Raw genomic sequence first — 19433 nt, 5'->3', positions numbered from 1 at the left:
TTCCCGCCGCTCTCAATCCCAACTCCCTCGTAGACGGACACTCGATATGGTCCCGGCCCGGAGCCGTGCGGAAGCCCAGACCCGAGGGAATGTGTACCCCTCCCTCATGTCAACTTGCTTTACTCCCTTCCATGTTTTGATAGCATTTCTTCTCTACTACATTTATGATTTTTGGAAAAATGTGTAGTCTGGATGGACTCTTACTGAAACGTGAGCTTCATTTCGGCGCAATGGGCTTCATATGAAGCCTAAATATTTAGTAGCAATGTTACTGGTACCCACCCCTCCCTTTCAAAAATGTAACATAAAAATATGGTCATTGCAAGTGCCGAATAACATATTTTTAAAACAATAACATACAAATATGTTTTTATTTATTGCCAACTTGTGGCATTTTGTATAAAGTGCTGTGTGTTGTGTTCTATGTTATTTGCTCAAGTGATCAGTCAGGGATAAGCCATACAGGTTTACAAATTTTGAACAGTTTTTTATTTTCATTTCGATGCAAACACATTCAGCTCACTTTTGAGGGTGTACAATCACTTTCTTTTTTTTAATGATTTGATTTGGCTGCATAGCAGATGCTGCAGCCATAAAAGATGGGCTTAAAAGTCCTTTCCCTCAGCAATCCTCTGACGCTTTTCAAATTTTTCTTCAAAGGTAGGCAGAGAACCGGCATAGATAATTAATGTATTGAAATAAACATCCCTGAGTATATTGTCAATTTTGCAAGCATTTTCTTATAGACCTATATTTAAGTGCAAAGAGGATAAAGTTATCCTACCACAGTTCCTTTGTATGCAGCAGGGCGACCTAATTACAAAAATAGCCACATCGTAAAACTAGGAAGTCTACCAACAAGTGGCACGATTCTAAAACAGTATTAGCCCAGAGTGTGCATTTTGGAATGTGTTGTTAGAAACCAGGCTAACTGACCTAGAGTGGTCAATTATAAGCTAAGCAAAAAAAACAATTTCTTAAAAAAGAATGAGGATGAATCATGAGTTTGACCCTAATTTCAGCGGACTTTGAGAATCACCTTGAAAAAGAGGATCTCACAATTCACGATAGAACTAATAAGGAAAAATACAAACAATAAGAAAAATCTACAATAGAATAGCTGTGAAAATTTTATCCTCACTCTGCTTCATAATGTTCAGACAAAAGAAAAAAAGCTCTTCAAAAAATCACAATGTGAAAATTGACTGATTTAATCTTTGCATGAAAAGTGCACCCATGGTACTCCATATATGCACCATACAGACAGCAATTACACATATAACTTTAAGAATACGCAAATTTGAACATTGTCAGTCATCAGCCACAATAAGTACACATGCATTCTGGCATGCAGTTGCACATAAACACACGTTTGCCGTGGTTTCCTTTCAGTGAACCAATTAGCCAAAAAAAAAAACCCTTGAAGGACAAGGAATTTTCTACATCGAAGCAGACTGAACATTTAAAGCGAACAATGTAGTAACCAGTGAACACTTAAAGAACTCTTTTTAAATACCCCATAGGGCATCTAATTTTACAACATTGAGCCAATATCTAACTACACCACATATTTGGCTTTGGAATGTTTCTCAATCACGTGCCTAGGCCGTTCAGCCAGACAAAACTTCATATACAAAAAGAACTAACATAAAAACCAACAGTCATACAAGTCTGCTAGGTCCATGCCCAGGATTCAGGTTATTTGTGATGGTCGAGGACTATCTTCAGTTGTGCATGCGCTCTTGCAGGATCCACGGTGTTGGCATTCCCTCGACCTTAGACAAGAATCGTGTTGCCAAGTAGAAGAGGGTCATCTCCGAGAAACGCGAACAGAGCTCCGTGTTTGGCATGTAAATGGGCAGTGAAATCGTAATCGCGATGAAGTCACAATCGAAATTGAAAGCAGAAAGAGAAAGGGAAAGTTAGTTGACTTTGTTCGAGTTCGTGTAATTAGTATGCTGCCATCTCGATTTCGTCTGCCATGGCCTTGTATCGAGCTCGCTCTTTCACCAGTTCCTCTGCAACAGGCACACATACGTTAGCTAGGGATGGAAAAGAGCATATATTTTGATTACATTAGATGGATTAGAGGCCAAGACAGTTACACATTAGTCAGGGTGGAAGCAAGTTGTTTTGATTTTGCCAGAAGTGGAACATTTGAAAGAGTTAGTAATACCTTCAGAATTTCTCACCCTTAAAATCAGTCATCAAGAAATTGAGTCAAGTGTAAATGAAAGGCCCTACACTCAGCGGCAGCAAACACTCTTAGTTTCCCTGTAGTGTCTTCATGGATGTGACAAACCAGGTTTTCATCCCCTGGACTAATAACAGCATACGGGGTATTAGAATGACGGAGTGTGTGCAAGTGTGTGGGTGTACGTCTACGCGGAAAAACTATCTACTGTACTAAGCAATCAGTACTAAATAAATACATTGTGCTACTTCAACATTCAAACTACGGTACTGTATGGCATGAACAAAGCCGAAGGACACACCACATCTTTACCTTGAAAAAATCTGGAACATGACAAGCTATATTGGAATGTGCCTGAAAACCTAAAATTGTTAAACTGTAATGTAAAATAAAAGATAAGAGCTCAGCGGTGTGTGCGGCTGGTGTAGAAGTAAGATGAGTCCTGTTGCGATTCATTGAAATGTGTTGTCCTCTTCTGCATCAGTAAGACATCTGAGAAGGCAATGGAGGAAAGGGACAAAGCTATCGACCACTCCATTTATTTAATTCCCCATTCCTAGGCTAACTACAGCTCTTCACAACATTATTGTCATAACAATATATCTGAAAATCTGCAAAAGACGTTAGACTAATAAGTCTAGGCTCTTTGCTTTCTAATTGAGAATGTGTAAGAAATACAATGTCCTAAAACAAAAACAAAAATACATTGTGCACAGTGCTGGTAGCAGAAAGGAAATTAAATAAATGATAATGGTAAATAAAAAGGATTAAATGAAAAAACAATAATAAATAAAACTGAGGATGTTTTGGAAGTATATACTGCACCAATTTTTAAAATACTTCTTTTTACATGGTACAATGCTTGACTTACATTAAGTGTACATAAAGAGTCTCAAGATGTGTGGAAGTACTAAATAGCTTTAACAAAAATAATTTACAGAGAATAATGAAGACAGATTAAATAGATCCCATTTTTAACAATAATAAGTCAGTGATTGGGGCAGATTTCAAGATGACTTTTGGAAGATGGATACACTTAGCCAACCAGCTCAGAGAAAGTCTGGTCCAGGTCATCACAAATGTACTTGTACTTCTCCTTCTCGTGGACCAGCTCATCTGCAGGATCCAGGCAACACATACATTAGCTCATTAACGCATGATAATAAATAAACAAAAAATAATAATTTCATTTCAAAATATATATTTAATAAAAAAAAGTCATTAAGGTAGCAGTTATGGTCAAAAAGTTCCCAAACCTTAACTGCAGAAGTAATGAACCCATTGTAATATAAATTATGTATAATTACAGGGGAAAATGTACAGAAGGAACTGGCTTAAACCCTCAATCATGTTTTACTGTTTGATAACAATTGATGAAAGGAGCAAGTTCAAAACTGTACAACAACAAGCTAGCAAATCACTTTTCCGGATAGATTTAAAACAATTGATCAGTTGATGAATCACCTACTCTCATAAGGAAGAAATTCCAGATACAAATAAAACTCTGACCAGCTGACTATCCTCCCATCCAACTCAGATTTTATCTCCCAAGGTTAAACGTTAAAAATAAGCAGAAGCATGAAAAGCAAGTCACTCCACTAGAGTTGTTTCAAATGAACCCCAGTCTTAGGTGACCAAAAAGAATTTGCAACAGTACTTCATAGCCCCTTCCTTAATCACATTCAAGTATGAACTCACGCTTCAGCATGTTTCCACAAATACGTAGCAAACGTAACAGTTTTTAAAAGTCTACATCTAGAAGCTGTGAATTAATAATAGACTTGCAAAGAGAAAATGGACCTTCAAGATCATTTGATGCTTGGGCAGTGTTAACAATTTGTAACATATCCAACAAAACGACACAATAGGATAATCTCTAAGTTATCCATAAAGCTCTTCCATTTTATATGGAACACCACCTCTTAAAAAAGACAAGTATTTTGGAATATGAGAATCAAATCACATAGGTTATATAAAAAGAAAACAAAAAGCTGTGATGGTAGTGTTAGAACGAGCCAACGATAAAAATGAATGAAGAAAGCAACTTCATTATTTTAAAAATTTCAAAGTGGCAATTGCACTGTACACAACAATGAAAAGTACTTTGCTGTTACTCTTGAGAGATATTCTCAGAATTAACAGCAGTGAATGGTGAGGATGAGAGGGCGAGTAGTGATGGCACGCACGCACATAGCCTAACGTTAGAAATCATACAATTCTACGAAGGCTAAATCCAAGCCATCTCCAATTTCCTTGTATTTCTCCTTTTCAGCAACAATCTCATCTGAAAGCCAAATATAAAGCGCTGTTAGCTCAAGTCAACACCATTTCTTCACCTATTTTTTTCCAAAACTTCCATTGATGTTGCTTCAAAAACAAATTTAAGTAAAGTTGCTATCAAAATCCACAAAAAAACGAAAAGTCCTGTTGGAGCCTTTTTTTTTTTTTTTTAGATTGATAGCTTGGTAAGTATACTGTACTCACAATTTTGATAGACAAGGTAACAAGCACAAATGGAAATTTTGGAGAGCCAAGTGAAGTTGTGTAAAGCAGAACACTGAGAGAAATGTGAAATGTATGGAGATGAGTGTGCACAAGTTAAATTATGTCGAAAGTTAATATTTTCTTTTAACTTATTGATATATTCCCCTTATTTTGGCACATGCTTGTGAACTACACAGAATTTGATAAAATCATTCAGACTTATGATCATTAAAACAGCAAAGAAGCTTGAATGATCACAAGATTAAGAGCAGGCCAAAAAGCCTTCTGTAATTGGAACAAGAAAAAAACACAGAGACTGAAGCTTTGACTAAATTTTCTCCCTTTAATAACATACAGGGCACACTGCCCTCAGAACAAGTTTTACATCTTTAAGATGAAAGATAAGTATTTATATGAATATCAATTTACAATTCATTCTAACAATACAAACAATTAATCCAAATTATGAACTGAACACAAGTAGGCCAAGTTGATAAGATCCTCAAATGTGTTACTCTTATGTTAATTACTAGTCATCAAGCCACACCGCAGAAGCTATTTCACCTTTTAAAATACCAATACTGAGGTGACTTTTGTATAACTCATTATCACATGAGACAAACTGGAAAATCTTTTACTACAATTTGCTGGCCTTAAAATGCACCCTTTTCTAATGCAATGGTCCAAATTATGTTTGTCAGACTTAATAAATGGTGCTGCCAATGGTGCTAAATTGAAACTTACAAAGTAATAATAGGTCATGCATTTAAGTAATACTGGGATGACAAGCAATTGTTAGGTCTAAAGCTATCACAAAAATGTAATATGACCATGGGAAGCATGTTCAGTATCCAAGAGAACAAGCTTTGTAGCCTAATGTATGACATTATAAATGAGATGGTGAACAAGGTAATTTGAGGAATGGTAAGCAGCCTAACAATTTTTGTATGATAACTATCAAAATGGATAAAAAGCGCAAAACTTTGATTACTGCAGGTGGCAGTAGGATCTCTTTGAACATGGTTTAATAGAAAATAGAATGTTTAGAACCCACTACAAGTTAATACTGAACCAGAAGAGAATCGCAAACCTGACACTTCCTTCATAATATGCCACTGATGTCATTGGCGTAAAAGATTTTCACTTGATGTAGTCGATGGCGTTATGTACACATAAGTATTAGAAAAATAGGAAATGAAATTTAAAAATAAAACAAAAAACATCAAACCTACAACACAATGTGCATGCGGGTGCACTGGGGGTGCAGCAGGGACAGGTTACATGTTTTGAATGTCATGCAGGGTGGCTTCCATCTCTTCTTGCAGGAGTTTGTTCTTCTCCTTCTCCGCAACCAGGTCATCTGAAAACATATTGCAATCAGCAAAAAGCGCACGCAGAATACAACACACTTGCAAAATCACAATTACACACACTCATTTTCCACAACAAAGTAAATTTTAAAAAAAATACAATTGTGTGAGGGGAAAATGCAAAATTAAACACAACAAATAAGGAGCAAACAGTTTATAGCGAAACTTAAAGACGGCTTGCCAAAATCATATTGCAAGGTGCATGCAAAAATAAACAAATAGTTTCAGATAATTTCGAAAACAGCACTTCAACATGCAATGGGGTCAACTTTATGACAGGGCTTCATGTGTGTTAGGACTTAATGTTGCTGCTAATGGACATGTTCCTTTAAGGAACACTACATGTTCAGGGGAGGATTAAGCAATATTCTAATGCTGGGTTGGTTGTTAGAAAATCGGCACAAGTAAACCAGGGCGACACATTGTTACAGCATTGCCAAACAATAGGGAATCTGAGAATAATCCTGTTGATAAGTGCTGGCCTTTTAAGTCTTACTTGTTGATGACTTTCCCTAACCCTGGATAACTCCCCACTAAGTACCCATTTCAACCCTAAAATTGATTTGTGAAAAATAAACTTGACATAACAGAATAACTTGAATAATAAAAATCTTTGCCTAGAAACAATAGAAATACAAGATATTTAAGACAGCTTTGCATAAAGAAATACTTACCCTCAAGCCTGTCAACCTCCTTCTGCAGCTTCTGCACGGACCTCTCAGCAAACTCAGCCCTTGCCTCAGCCTGAAAGACAAAATAATATTTGAAACAGACTTATCAACATTAGTTATAATAATGTAATTAAAATTTGTGAGAAGGGTAAGGAAGTTAGATTTAACTTATGAGAAAGATTTCTCAACAGTAAGAAAGATTTTGATAAGATCTTGGAAACTTTCTGCTTTTTACCATAGTATCTAAGTTAGATAACTACAGTACTTTACATCACTAATATGATTGCAGTTTTTCTCCAGATCTCATTAAAACAGGACTTATTACCATAGAGTATTTAAGGCATGCAGGTGTATAAGGTGTCATGAGGTAGATTGGGGAGGGAATAAGGATATATTAGGTTGAGGCAGCTTCACAGTTGCAAGCACTATTAAATAAAAGTGACTCACAATTAACAAAATGCCCAATCCCATTAAATCACAGCCAATCTTCTCTGTCTTGAGTGAAGTGGCTGGATACTTAATCATAATCTTTACAAAACCAATAAGTATAGATTTCTACATAATAAGATACCAACTTCCTGAAGCATGGTGAAGTGTTAGAGGTGCATGCAACTTGGAAGAAGTAAGTGATATTGAAGAGCTGTGTACTAGCACACACACAAAAGCAGTGATAGCATCCAATGCTGTCAATTATAGAAATTCTTTTGTGAATTGTAAATAGACTTGGCAGTTATTAAAATTAAATTAATTGTTCTAGAAGAGAAAAAAAACTGCTAATACAAGCCTGTTGAAAGTCTATGAACACTTTGCAAATTAACTGTACGACTAGTTCTAGAAGAGAAAAAAAACTGCTAATACAAGCCTGTTGAAAGTCTATGAACACTTTGCAAATAAACTGTACGACTAGAAAGCAACTCAAGAAAACAAGTTGGGCACTCATTGCTCATATGAACTGAAAGAATATTCAGATTTGGATAGGAATCTAATTTAATTGTTTTTCCTGACACACCTTTCCTTGCACAAGATCATGTTTTGAAAAATAACACAAATTTATAACCCAATGGGGCCCACCTCATAAACAAACTTGTAGCTCCAACTTAAATTGTACTTAAATGGAATACTGATATACGTATAAACTGTACTTACTTCCTTCAGTTTATCGGATATCAATTGAATTTTGTCCTCGCAAATCTCATTGGTGGCAGTGGCCTGTTATGAGTCAACAACCATGAAACAAAATACAAACACGAATTTTAGTTTAAAACCAATACTACACTGGATTGAACAGGGCCATGCATAAGAGCGGGCACACAAGGCAACACAGGAAGCATTGGAAGAGCTGGAACACATGGTGCTGAAACGGAATGTTAAAAGTGAGCAATCACAGCAACCTGCAATATGAAGCTGCCTCAACACTGAAACAATCAAAACCCATGCAGGCAAGGGCTTCAGTAGGTTGGGCAAAGAAGCCAAAATCTGGACAGATTTTACAGGCTCCCTCCAGGAAAGGTAAATGAAAAGGGGGTAGGGATGGAAAATGGATGGGGAATGGGGCTCTAGGCTGGTTCGAGGAGCACACAAGACGGTACCTCCTTTAGCCGGTTGGTCAGGGTCTTAATTTGCTGCTTGTATTCCTCCTCCCGCTGGTTGGCCTGTTGGTTCATTGGAAAACATTTAAGAAATACCCTAAAAATAATTCTTCATCTCCGGAACCCAATAAAAATTCATGCAATGTGAAATTGGAGAACTTTCAAAAAAGAACTCACACATTAAGTTTCTTGCCAATTCAAGACAAATACAAAACCATGGATAGATAAAACTGTGATGATTGTTATGCAATTAAGCATGTCAATAGTAATAAAAATTTTCACTTATAGGTTGATAGAAAATGTAGTTTAAAAGCTTACCTTTTCTTCTGAAACCTCGAGGGACTTCAGGTTGTTGCCAACAACACGCAGCTCCTCTTCAAGCTCCACAATTTTCCTGAAGAGCAAAGGAAATGAATCAGACAAATCTCATTGATGCAAACTATAACTGTAATATGACCTATATCTTATAAATTGAATAGAATATATACTGATTTTATTTCAATATTTTTTATCATCATAGTCTACAACTTATTTTGAAGTGTAATTATATTAGAAGTATGATTGAATTACGTATTAGCACACCAAACAACAGGCAGTTCATTTACTGTAAGATAAGGTTGTGGCAAGCCAAAAGCGTGAATAACTTACGAGTCTCCGAGCTCTGCTCGCTCCTCAGCTCTTTCCAGATCCTGCTCCATCATCACGAGTTTACGAGCAACCTGGAGAAGCGACACACATGTGATTCACGCCGTGCAAAATAAATATTCATGCACTACATTGAGCGGTGCAAAACAAGCTTGACCAACACTGATTATTTTGCTTTCAGACAAATTATCAGATGTATTCAACAATACAATGATGCCTTATTGTTCAAAATAAGCTGATTTAATATTTTCAACATGGTTAACATATGAAAACAAAATAATTAGGGATCACAGTGCAGCTGCTTTTGCCCAATGGTGCTGCAAATAGAAACCTGTTTAAAAAGTTAGCACAGATTCACTCGAACACACTGTTAATTGATCATCTCCTTTAGCTTGGAAAGTGAAAAAAGCACGTACATAGTGCCAGCTTCAAAATTTCTAAGCCAACTGGGGTTATCCAAAACTCATGTTTAAGAAACTAATGTGGTTGGGAAAAGGTGCATGAGACTGTCACACCACTGGGGGCAATGGCATGCACACAAACATAGACACACAAGACTCTTACGCCTCTCCTGACTCAGCACGCTCCTCAGCACGTTCCAGATCAGCCTCAACCATGGCCAGCTTACGGGCAACCTGTAGGAAAATGCGCAATTCACTACTGCTCTTCAAAGGTACTTTCATCTTTCTCCTTTAAAATGCCATCTTTCAGGAAATTTTCAACAAAACTTTCTTCACATTTCAAGAAGAAATTACCAAATTTTTTGTCAATTAGATAGATCATATGAATTAGATGCGAACATTTTAGAATACTAACCCTTAAATAAACTTGTCTCCTGTCTTTGTCTTATAAGTTATTTATTAAAAATGAATTATGTTCAAGTATAGATAATTTTTTTGTAAATCATGTAATTATTGAAACATTGGTACACAATCACAGATTAATGAGGCACGCCACTCAATTCAAACAATAATTGCAAAACAATAACCCATATGAAGTAGCTGTAAGATGTATACCAAGCATCCAGCTCTCCAAAGGGTAAGCCGAAGAACAAAAATCACACATGGATATTATCAAGGCAAGCATTTCAAGTTAAATGTATAAACACAAATCAGAGGAAATTGTGTTATATCATTTTATTTCCTAACTCAAAATAGACAAAAGAAGTCCATGAAAACTTCAAGGAAGACATAATTCAACAGCCCATAATATGTAGTCTTTGAGAAAGATAAAAAAACTGACTAGGATAATTTGAAGTTGATTGAACCCTAAAAATGTAAGAAATTCAAACTTTTTTGCAAAAATGTATATGAACCCAGCAAATTAAAAATACATAAACAAATCCCGCTAGAGTTACTCTATATTCCCAAGAACTTAACACTTGTATACACCTAAAATGAAGGAAGCAAAATTATACTGTAGTAGGATGACTAGCAAAAGAGACTGCCATCAAGATCCCACAAGGGAACATAAATATTACATAGCAATCTGACATTCATATTACAGGCAGCTGACACCGGCAGTTGCAACTAGATAGTCTCTCTAGTTGCAACTGTTGCAGCCTAGCAAAAGATGTCAAAGTCTTACCTAATATTTGAATGCTCCACTACAATATGATGCGTACAAACATTCATTATGCTGCATCTACTACAAATTAAAATGTTACAGTAATGTAGAAACAAAATGGATTCCAGCACCAAAGTTGTATGGTACGTACTTTGAGAGACTACAGTACAGATTTAGTATTTAATTACCTAGTCAATAACTATTAAATTGAATTGCCAATTGCAATTCATTAAAAGATTGACCTGACATGCTCAGTACAAAAAAGAAAAAAATTCAGTCAAAAATGGTTAAAAGATCTCTCCAGATAGGGGAAAGAGTTAGTAGTTCAAAGCATGCACTTAATAGGAATCTGAAAATAGCTATCCATATTGGTCTAGGAATTTGAAAGGGTTCAGATAAAATACTGGATATTAAATAGTATTGTCCAGCCATGCAAAACTACATGGGGTAGAGAGCCAGCTATTCTATTATTATGCTCTTGGCAAAATGGCCAACAAGAATTTCTTGTTAGACCAAAAACTTGCCCGATCACCATGGAAGGAAATTAAGTTGAATAAGAACACAGCAAAATTAACCCATTACAAACAGATAATAACAAAAGTTATTACGTACTCAAAGATGTTGTAGCCACAGAAAGAGGAGCCACCAAGGGGCAAGCATGCTACAGTTTTAGTTTTAAAGTTGCTGTTCCTTCACAATTCATTGGTACACTAAATTAACAGTCGGAGCACTGACCAGTTATGACTAACCCTCTCTCACCATCCCTCGATCCCCATCACTTTCACAGTATGAAGATATGAAATTAACACACCACTTCATAATGCTTTCACTTGTTTGGTGCACATTCACTAGGATTTCATACTTCTTCATGACACTGAATATTATCACTCACTGGTAGAAAAGCACTACACATTTTTGATCACATTTTAGCGCACTGATATATTGATAATGAAACACTAGTGCACTAGGGCACTTTGGCACTTTCTGCACTCATAAGAATGCTGAGAAATGGCACTGAGCATGTTTTACATGCCATTAAAAACACAAACACACACTATTCACTTTTGAAAAGGGACGAAGACGATGAAAGTATAAGTTTTCCATGGTGTTCGGTCTGTTAAAATACAAAACAAACAAAAAGACGAAAAACAAAATTATCAGTCAAAGAGCAACGGAATGCAAGGTTATGAGCCTGATATCTCCATACAAATTTTACAAAATGTAAAATTGAGGATGATGGTTGTGAAGAACACTGAGATACTTTTGGCATAAGGCGTACACACATGCCAAACCAAAAGCTACCATAATGAGAAATCACCTCATCATATTTCTTATCAGCCTCCTCAGCCATGAACCTGGCTTCCTTCAGCTGATTTTCCAGGGCGTCCATTCGCTCTTCATCTGCCAAGCTGCGGTTTTCCAGGATCTTGCGTGCACTGTGGGAGACCATTGTAGCTACTACCATTAGAATCAAGACAAAACCCCCAAAAGAGACACCATGGAGTCAACTGGTATGGTAAAGCAATCATGAGGAACTCTTAGGAAAACAATTTGTCTCCATACAGTTGATATTATAATTTACAGAGTAACAAAACTTCAAAACCTTGTTGTTTCTTGCCAGTGAAAACTGTTTGTCCCTAATTTCCTCATCATTACTGGGTATAATGCATCAATGAGGTCAACTCGGAAAAATTACAACTAAACTATAGCTTTGAATTTGATTTTAAACTCAAAAATAGGAAAATAAAAATTATTTTTATATTCCTTGCTTGCTGTCATTGATGCATTACAGGTCACAGGAGAAGCACACCAGCTAACTAACATGGGCACCCTTGTCTGATGAAGACAGCGACTCGGACAGCAACATCAGCACCTGTAAAAGAACTAGCAAGAACTGTGACCACACCCTTACCTCTTCATATTTTTTATCGGCCTCTTCAGCAATCTGCTTGGCCTGTGCTAACTGGGACTCAAGGATAGCGACTCGGTCATCCTCCATGTTTGTCCTATTCTCCAGGGCCTTCCGTATCCTACAAACCACACGGTAAATGGGTTAGATGAGGGATTTCCAGGAATGTTTTTGTTCAAACTTTAGCAGTGTTAGTCAATGGAAGAGACTTTAATACGGTATCAGCAAAAAAGGGTATCATTTAACTATGCAAAAGATTTTACATGTAAACATTTCTAAAAAGTAAAAGTAAAATGGGAGAGAATAAAGTTGTCAGCTCTCAGTGCATTTCAAATAAAGTTAAAAAATTAAAAATATTTTAGATGAAAAGGTGAAGCAATTCAGAAAAAGACTGAACTAAACCAAGAAAATGACACACGGTTCGTCAGATTGAATGCAAAGAAAAAAAACATGGAAGTGATTAAATAAATCGTTCATTGGGACAGTAACACTACTGGAAATACCCAGCATTAGGGGGATACATAACACACAATACTTAAAGCTCATCAATAAAGTCAAGCTCTTCTCAAGCACTCTCCGATCGCGGGTGGGAGGGAGAGGCCGACAGGAAGGATTTCGATTCCCGTCGCGTCCCACGAGGGATCGCAGCCCATGGGGTAGCGGTGCGTGGGCAACGACCCAGGAGGTCCCAGGAGGTCCCAGGAGGGACACGAGCACATAGTCTCAGACGGGACCTGTCTGTTTCCGTTCAAATATGCTAAGCACAGTTTCTCAAAAGCGTTCAGGAACTAGAACTCATACTGGCTACCAATGCGTTGTCAGTGAACACACCACACGCACCGCCTCCCACGCAGGCTGAAGCATCCCCTCCGGTAGTGCTTCCGGTCGTCAGGACCGCGAAAGACTGGCCCTCTAGACCACTCACCCCACCCATCCCACCCCCTCTAAAAAGGCAGAGAAAACACATTAGACGCCGCGTGTATCCGCAAACAGCGGCTCGGGCAGACACCCACCGTTCCGACTCATCGGCGGCCTGAGAGGCCTCCGCCAGCTTGGCGGTGGCTGTGGCTAGTCGCTCTTCTGAGCGCTCGAGGTCCTCCTCCAACAGCTGGATGCGACGGTTGAGGGCGGCGACCTCGCTCTCGGCCTGGAAAATTGGAAACAAAAAACTCGATTAATGGCAGGGCCGCAAAGTTTCGCTGTGTTTACGAGAGGGGCAGCAATTCCCGTCACCAGTCACGCTGGAGCGCGTGAGCGACGACGCACGGCAATGAGTGACGTACATTAATTACAAAGAAGGGCGCGACAATGCGTCCTGGTGCAGTATGTGTGAGAGAGAGGGCGAGAGAGACCAGCGCGGAATTCCCCACCAGCACAACAGACAGCGAAACATTTTAAACGCAAAGCGCAAAGTGTAGTTGAGCCGAGAGGGGCCCAGGGGAATGCGAGGGAGGGGGAGGGGGGTGTCTGATATCGCTTACGGCTATTCACCGCGACCCACCCGCGCCCCGCCCCGCCCAGCCTGAGCGTGAGAAACGCGACATCGCCCATCCCATCCGCGCGCGGTCCACGCAATGCGGGCGCCGCCGGTAAAGCGCCGGGCGAAGGGGAGGAGGGGGGAAGTACCTCGGGGCGGAACCACGGCACGGCACGCGCACGCGGCCTAGTGGCCCAGAGGAGGGCGTGGCGCGGCGGGGCGCGGCGGGGCGGGTCACCCGCAAGGACGTTGCGCGACGGCGGCCCCCGCCGTATCAGCGACCCAACTTCCTTCCAGCCAGCGCCACGCCACGCGAGAAAAAGCAGCACAAACAAAATGGGGGAGGAGAGAATGAAAGGAACTTGATAGCACTGCGCTATGGCGGCGGCGGCAGCAGTGCAGCGAGCGCTCATTCGCTCGCGCGAAAGGAAGGGGTTGCGAGTGGGAGGGGGCGGGGTGTTGGCAGGCGACAATAAGAAGGAGAAGAAACCGTCTGGAGACCGATAATGGCCGATAATTAGGGGGCGCGTCGGTTGCCAAACTAAATGCGGATTGATCCGTCCCGCCCCATCTGCCCCGCCCCGGCGCGGGGAGGGGAGGGGAGCGGAGGGGAGGGGAGGGGAGCGGAGGGAACTCAGGGAACTCTACCGCTAGCGGGGGTGACGGGCACGGGACGGACGTCCGGGTGTCCACGCGGCTGACGACTCACAGCGGACCTCGCCGAGCAAATATACGCCGTGTGCGTCCGAGCATGCCCCTCTGCACGGGGCCGGGGCAGCGCACCCTCCGCGCTCTCCCTCCCACCCCCGATGCAATCGCATACACGCGCCAGCCCGGCCCTCCTGTTCATTCCCCTCGCTGTTTGTCCATACAGCCGTGCCAATGCCGCGCAGCTGGCGGCGCCAATACGAGCAGCGCCGGCTGGAGGGGCGGATGAGGGTGAGGGGAGAGCCGGCTCAGCTGGGCGGGCGCGTCCGGGCCACGACGACGGCGACCAGCCGAGCAGGTCGCCACACTTGACCCCACGAGCGACACCACACCACCGCCGCCAGGATCGCGCCGGCCGCATGGCTGCCACAAGAACCCGGCGGCGGCGGCGTCGGCGGCGAGGTGCACGACAGGGGTAAAGGGGGAGAGGGGCAGAGCGAGAGAGAGAGGGGCGTGAGCCGGTTAGGCCCGCCTGCCTCGCCGTGACGAGCCGAGCCGCGCAAGGTCGAGTCGGGCCGGGCCTGGAGGGCCGGTACGGGCGTAGGCACGCCGCCAGGCCGCGCCAGGCCCCTCACCGCCGGCCGGCTCCTCGCGCTGCCACGCCCAGTATGAGAAGTAAGTCCGCGCCATCGGAAGCAGCCGAGCAGAGCAAAAGGGAATCGAGTGCGAGAAAGCGCAAGGAGGAGGAGGAGGAAGAGTCATCCAGAACCGAACCGGCGGAGAAAGGGGAGAGAGGGAGGGGGGAGGGTTGCATCGGACCCGGTCGCGCGAACTGCATGCGGCCTGGGGGCCGGCGAGGAATGCGTGACAACGGAGCCGGCCGGCGCGAGCGCGCGGCCAGCAGCAGAGCGCAGAGGGCCTAAAGGGGCGCTGTTGCCGATCCGAGTATCGCGGCCAAACAAACGGCGTCCAGCGCGCGTCCCTCGCGCGGCTCAGGTAGGCAACAAGTCACACGTGCCGCCCTCCTCGCGACCTGCCCTCCTGCTGTCATTCATGCGCCCATTCATTGCCATGGCACGCGGCGGTGGGAGAGAAGGGGAGGGCGCAGCCGGTGCAGCCTCGGCAGTTTAATTTAAACTTGCCTCCCTCCCCTTCCATTCCCTCCGCTCTCCGGCCGCGCGGCGCACAGGACAGCGCAGGGCGCGCGAGCAGGGCGCCGGCACCGCAGCTGTCACCACGGCCGGGGCGGGGCTCCCCCGCCTCCCGCCGCTTTCCCATGGCAAACCGCATGACGCGGACACGACAAAAAAAAATCCAAAGCCATACCGCACCGGCCTGCCGGGGACCAGCACGCCCCCATGTCATCGGCCGAGGCGGGGAGGGGAGCGGGACGGAGGAGAAGAAAGATGACGAGGAGGAGGATGGAGCACACCGCAGCAGCAGCAGCAGGCGGATGGAAACGTTCCCGGCGGGGCAAGAACTGTTACACACCACTACACTCACACCCACCAGCCTGGCCGCGAGCTGTCTGTGTGGTTCCCTCCTATGGCAAAAGCGACCCCCCCCCCTTTTCCCGCGCGCAGGGCTGGGCTGGGCAGGCCAGAGCGCGGAACGAAGGACGTATGCCCCGTGGTCAATTGATTGGTCCATGGCCGCTATGGCTGTAAACCGCCATGCCATGGGCTGGGCTCGGCGAGGTTGAGGTTCGTCACCGCCCTGGTGCGCCAGTCACGTCAAGTCGGGGGAGCATCGCCAGGCCGCTGCACCTTGAAGTGTACTCCACGAGGGTGCTCAACCACCGCCGCGGCCGCGGTGCACCGGTTGCCCGCGAGGCGTGAACCGATGTTGCCAGTTGCCCAAGGGCCGGGTTACTCGTTATTGCTCCTTTTAGCGGCCGCGGCCACGCCCCGGCGCTAGTGCCGGAGCCGTGACTCCAGGAGCCGTCAGCCAGGCGCCGCCCGTCTCCAGGATCACGACGCGCTGCAACGGCGGGAAGGGCGACGACAGAAGACGTGTGACGGGAGAGACGATGCCGGCCAATCGCCATCAGCCGGGTGCACCATAGATAGTGCAGCTGGGCGCCGTCGCCACACCCCGCCCCGCCACGCCCCAGCGTGCCCTGGCGCCGCCCGGCGCCGCCTCGGTGGAGAAGGGCGTGAATCGCTCGCTCGGCAGCGTACGGATCAAATTCAACTCTGGGACACAAAGAGCGCCGGGCCGGGACCAGAGTGCGGCGCCGGCAGCCGTGCGGGGTAAGCGGCGGCGGGGTAAGCTGCTTTGGGGCGCGGGGTTGGGCCGCCCCTTTGGGGTAGGTTGTGGCCGGAGTGGAGCGCGGGGAGGAGGAGGCGGTGCGGGGCCGAGCGAGGGCGTTGCCGCGGATGTGCAGCTTCAGTTCACGGCGTGTGATCAATGCGGGCAGCACAATACTCGTCTGTAGTGCGCGCGCTCTCTCTCTCACACACACACACACTAACACACAAACATTCAGATGCACTACGCGCCCACCACCGCGCTGCCCTGTCACTCAGAAACAAGCGAGACTCGCTTTTATTTTATTTTCACGCGTCATGGGAACCGGGCGGCGTGCAGCGGGCCCGGCCAGCGCTGCATCCTGGAAACCCGCCCCGCCCCGCCCCAACCAGCTCGGTTGGTCCGGGCTGAGCCCGGCAGCGGGCCCCACCCGGACACCCAATTTTAATTCATTGGCAGCTTGAACAATTGCTCGGACGACAATATTCACCCCCGATAGAAAATAAATGGGCGCCTACATTGCACTTATTTAAAAACAGTCCAGTAAATAATTCAGGAGACGGTAGTAACACTCCTTGCTCTGCCACTATGAGCCACCCTCTAGAGACTAACAGTCTGCCTCCGCGAGAACATGGGGTGGGGTGGGGTGGGGAACACACCACAGGAACTTGAAGGAATTAAATTTGTTTCTCCCTCACAAAATCAATACTTGGAACAACTTGACTATCTTTCCTCTTAGTGAGAGCTCTGAGATAAATCTGTTAGCACTACAATAAAATGAATGGCTTTTAAAAAAGATCGGCCTAAAATACATAACAAGTTTACTTTCATAGATGTAATCAAGTACTCCAATGGGAATATTGTTTAGGTAGATGGAATATTAAGTTTGGAAAGCACTAGACAGCCGGATTCAGGGTCTGAGTAGAAATAACAATAACTGAAAAACCAATAGGTCACCCGCTGTATAAATTTTAAATGACTGTGAAAATCAGCAAGTGGTTTTTAGTAATATGAATTAGTTTCTAGTAAATAATTAGAAAGAATTAGAACCAACCAAACTTTAATTGTGTAAAAGTAATGGATTCTAATGATCACCAGTTCCAAAGAGAAAGCAAATATATGCTGATTCCTTGTTTATGAGTCACCTATGACAGAGGTGGCAAACAATGTACAGGTTATGTCACCTCAGATATATTTAAGATAATGATCTCACCCACCCAAAAATAAATATCATTACCATAAGTTTCCCACTTTTGTAAAGCAAAGGGGAAAATACGTTTCAGATCCTCCTGACCAATTAACTAGATGAAATAAAAATAAAAGATTATGTAGTTTGTTTGCCAAGATGGCCCAAACTGACAAGTATACAGAAAAAATTAAATGGAAATTCGAAAGAAGGTACTAAGTTGCAGCGGTACACGAGCCACACGAAGGGACCAAAGTACATTTTCGTCACATTATCATATAAAATTCATCAACACAACAAGAAAAATCGATAACAGGGTGAACAGCCGATCTGTCGATGGGATTCAGTGGAACAGGGTGGCTGAGCTAACCTCAAAAATTTCAGTTTTCTTTACTTCTTAATATGTGGAAGCTAAACAAGAGCGGTGCAGTTGTTCCAGCCCACAAAATCTCAAAAAAATTCCCCAAAAAGGGGTACTCACTTCTTCCCGGCGTTTAACTTCGTTTTGTAACCTTTTCACGTATTCATCACATTCGTCCTTATACTTTTCCATCTCTTCTTTCGTCTGCCGCATCTTCTTCTTCAACACATCTAACAGATTTCCACTATGTTGTACGTTGGCGGTCATTTTGAACACGGGTTTTGGGTATTTGGGTAAATTTAAACTAGAAAAGAGCCGCACTCGACCCACACGGGTGCACACCGACGGACCCGCACGAAAACCACTCGACTCGAGCAAGATGGTGGCAGCAGAGCCAGGCTAGCGGGCTGGTTCGGCTCGGTTCGGCTCGACTCGGCTCGGCTCGCTCGGGCCCGCCCGCTCGCCTCGTCTCGCCAGCTCAGCCGCGCAGCGCGCCGCCACTCCGCAAGGTGGTTGCGGAAAGTAGTCCCAACGACCAAACGAATTTTCCCTCGCTATTTGTGTGAAGGTGGTGAAGGTGCGGACGCCACCGCTCACACCCAGTAAGAAAGAGTTGTCTAGAAACCAACAGAGACGCAGAAAACTAGTAGAAAGAGCCGGCCACACAAAACGATGTGACAGCTCGGGATGGGCCGAGTGTATCCCTCCGCCAGACGAGGGGCGAAGGGGCGGGGCCGGGGGAGGGGAGGGGGAGAGGGCAACAGCGGGGAGGTACGAGTGGACGCCGGAGGACCTGGTACCATGGTACCCCGCGCGGTGGTGGCGGATGTGGCAGCAGCAGCAAGAGTTGAAGTGGAAATAGTAAAGTACCAGAGAGGGCCAACGGCCACCGCCGACAACAACTTATCGACAACAACAGCAACCGCCCGCTGGAGAGCAAATTGCATACGGACGCGAGGCGGGACAGCCGAGTGGGAAAAGCAAAGCAACTCTCCGAGCGCTGCGTGGTCCGCCCCGCCGTGTGAAGGAGCCCCTCACAGTCAGCCTCGCCTCTGGGCGCCTCCGAGATTGATTGGTTGGGCC

General features: G+C 44.1%; 1 protein-coding gene across 18 annotated transcripts in view; it reads right to left on the bottom strand.

The window, feature by feature from the left end:
• Nucleotides 1-466: 466 nt before the first annotated feature.
• LOC113209560 (tropomyosin Per a 7.0102) overlaps nucleotides 467-19433 on the bottom strand; it is a 34035-nt gene continuing 15068 nt past the window's right edge. For 3 of the 18 annotated variants that reach the window (XM_052265701.1, XM_052265705.1, XM_052265706.1), the window contains exons 4-11: nucleotides 13442-13575; nucleotides 11838-11955; nucleotides 9518-9588; nucleotides 8627-8702; nucleotides 8309-8371; nucleotides 6723-6792; nucleotides 5911-6038; nucleotides 3379-4478 (exon numbers count right to left, since the gene is read on the bottom strand). In XM_052265701.1, coding sequence (XP_052121661.1) covers nucleotides 5956-6038; nucleotides 6723-6792; nucleotides 8309-8371; nucleotides 8627-8702; nucleotides 9518-9588; nucleotides 11838-11955; nucleotides 13442-13575 — 615 coding nt within the window. In that variant the 3' untranslated portion in view covers nucleotides 3379-4478; nucleotides 5911-5955. Of the gene's footprint in view, nucleotides 2019-2994; nucleotides 3311-3378; nucleotides 4479-5910; nucleotides 6039-6722; nucleotides 6793-7865; nucleotides 7929-8308; nucleotides 8372-8626; nucleotides 8703-8956; nucleotides 9028-9517; nucleotides 9589-11837; nucleotides 11956-12431; nucleotides 12550-13441; nucleotides 13576-18470; nucleotides 18758-19433 lie in introns of those variants that run through there. The other 15 variants (XM_026427152.2, XM_026427151.2, XM_026427149.2 and 12 more) reach the window with 15 other exon arrangements.

The sequence above is a fragment of the Frankliniella occidentalis genome, unplaced genomic scaffold (assembly GCF_000697945.3).
Source record: "Frankliniella occidentalis isolate FOCC.00 unplaced genomic scaffold, Focc_3.1 Scaffold29, whole genome shotgun sequence".
Lineage (NCBI taxonomy): Eukaryota > Metazoa > Arthropoda > Insecta > Thysanoptera > Thripidae > Frankliniella > Frankliniella occidentalis.
This window is presented reverse-complemented; position numbering and strand designations above follow the sequence as displayed.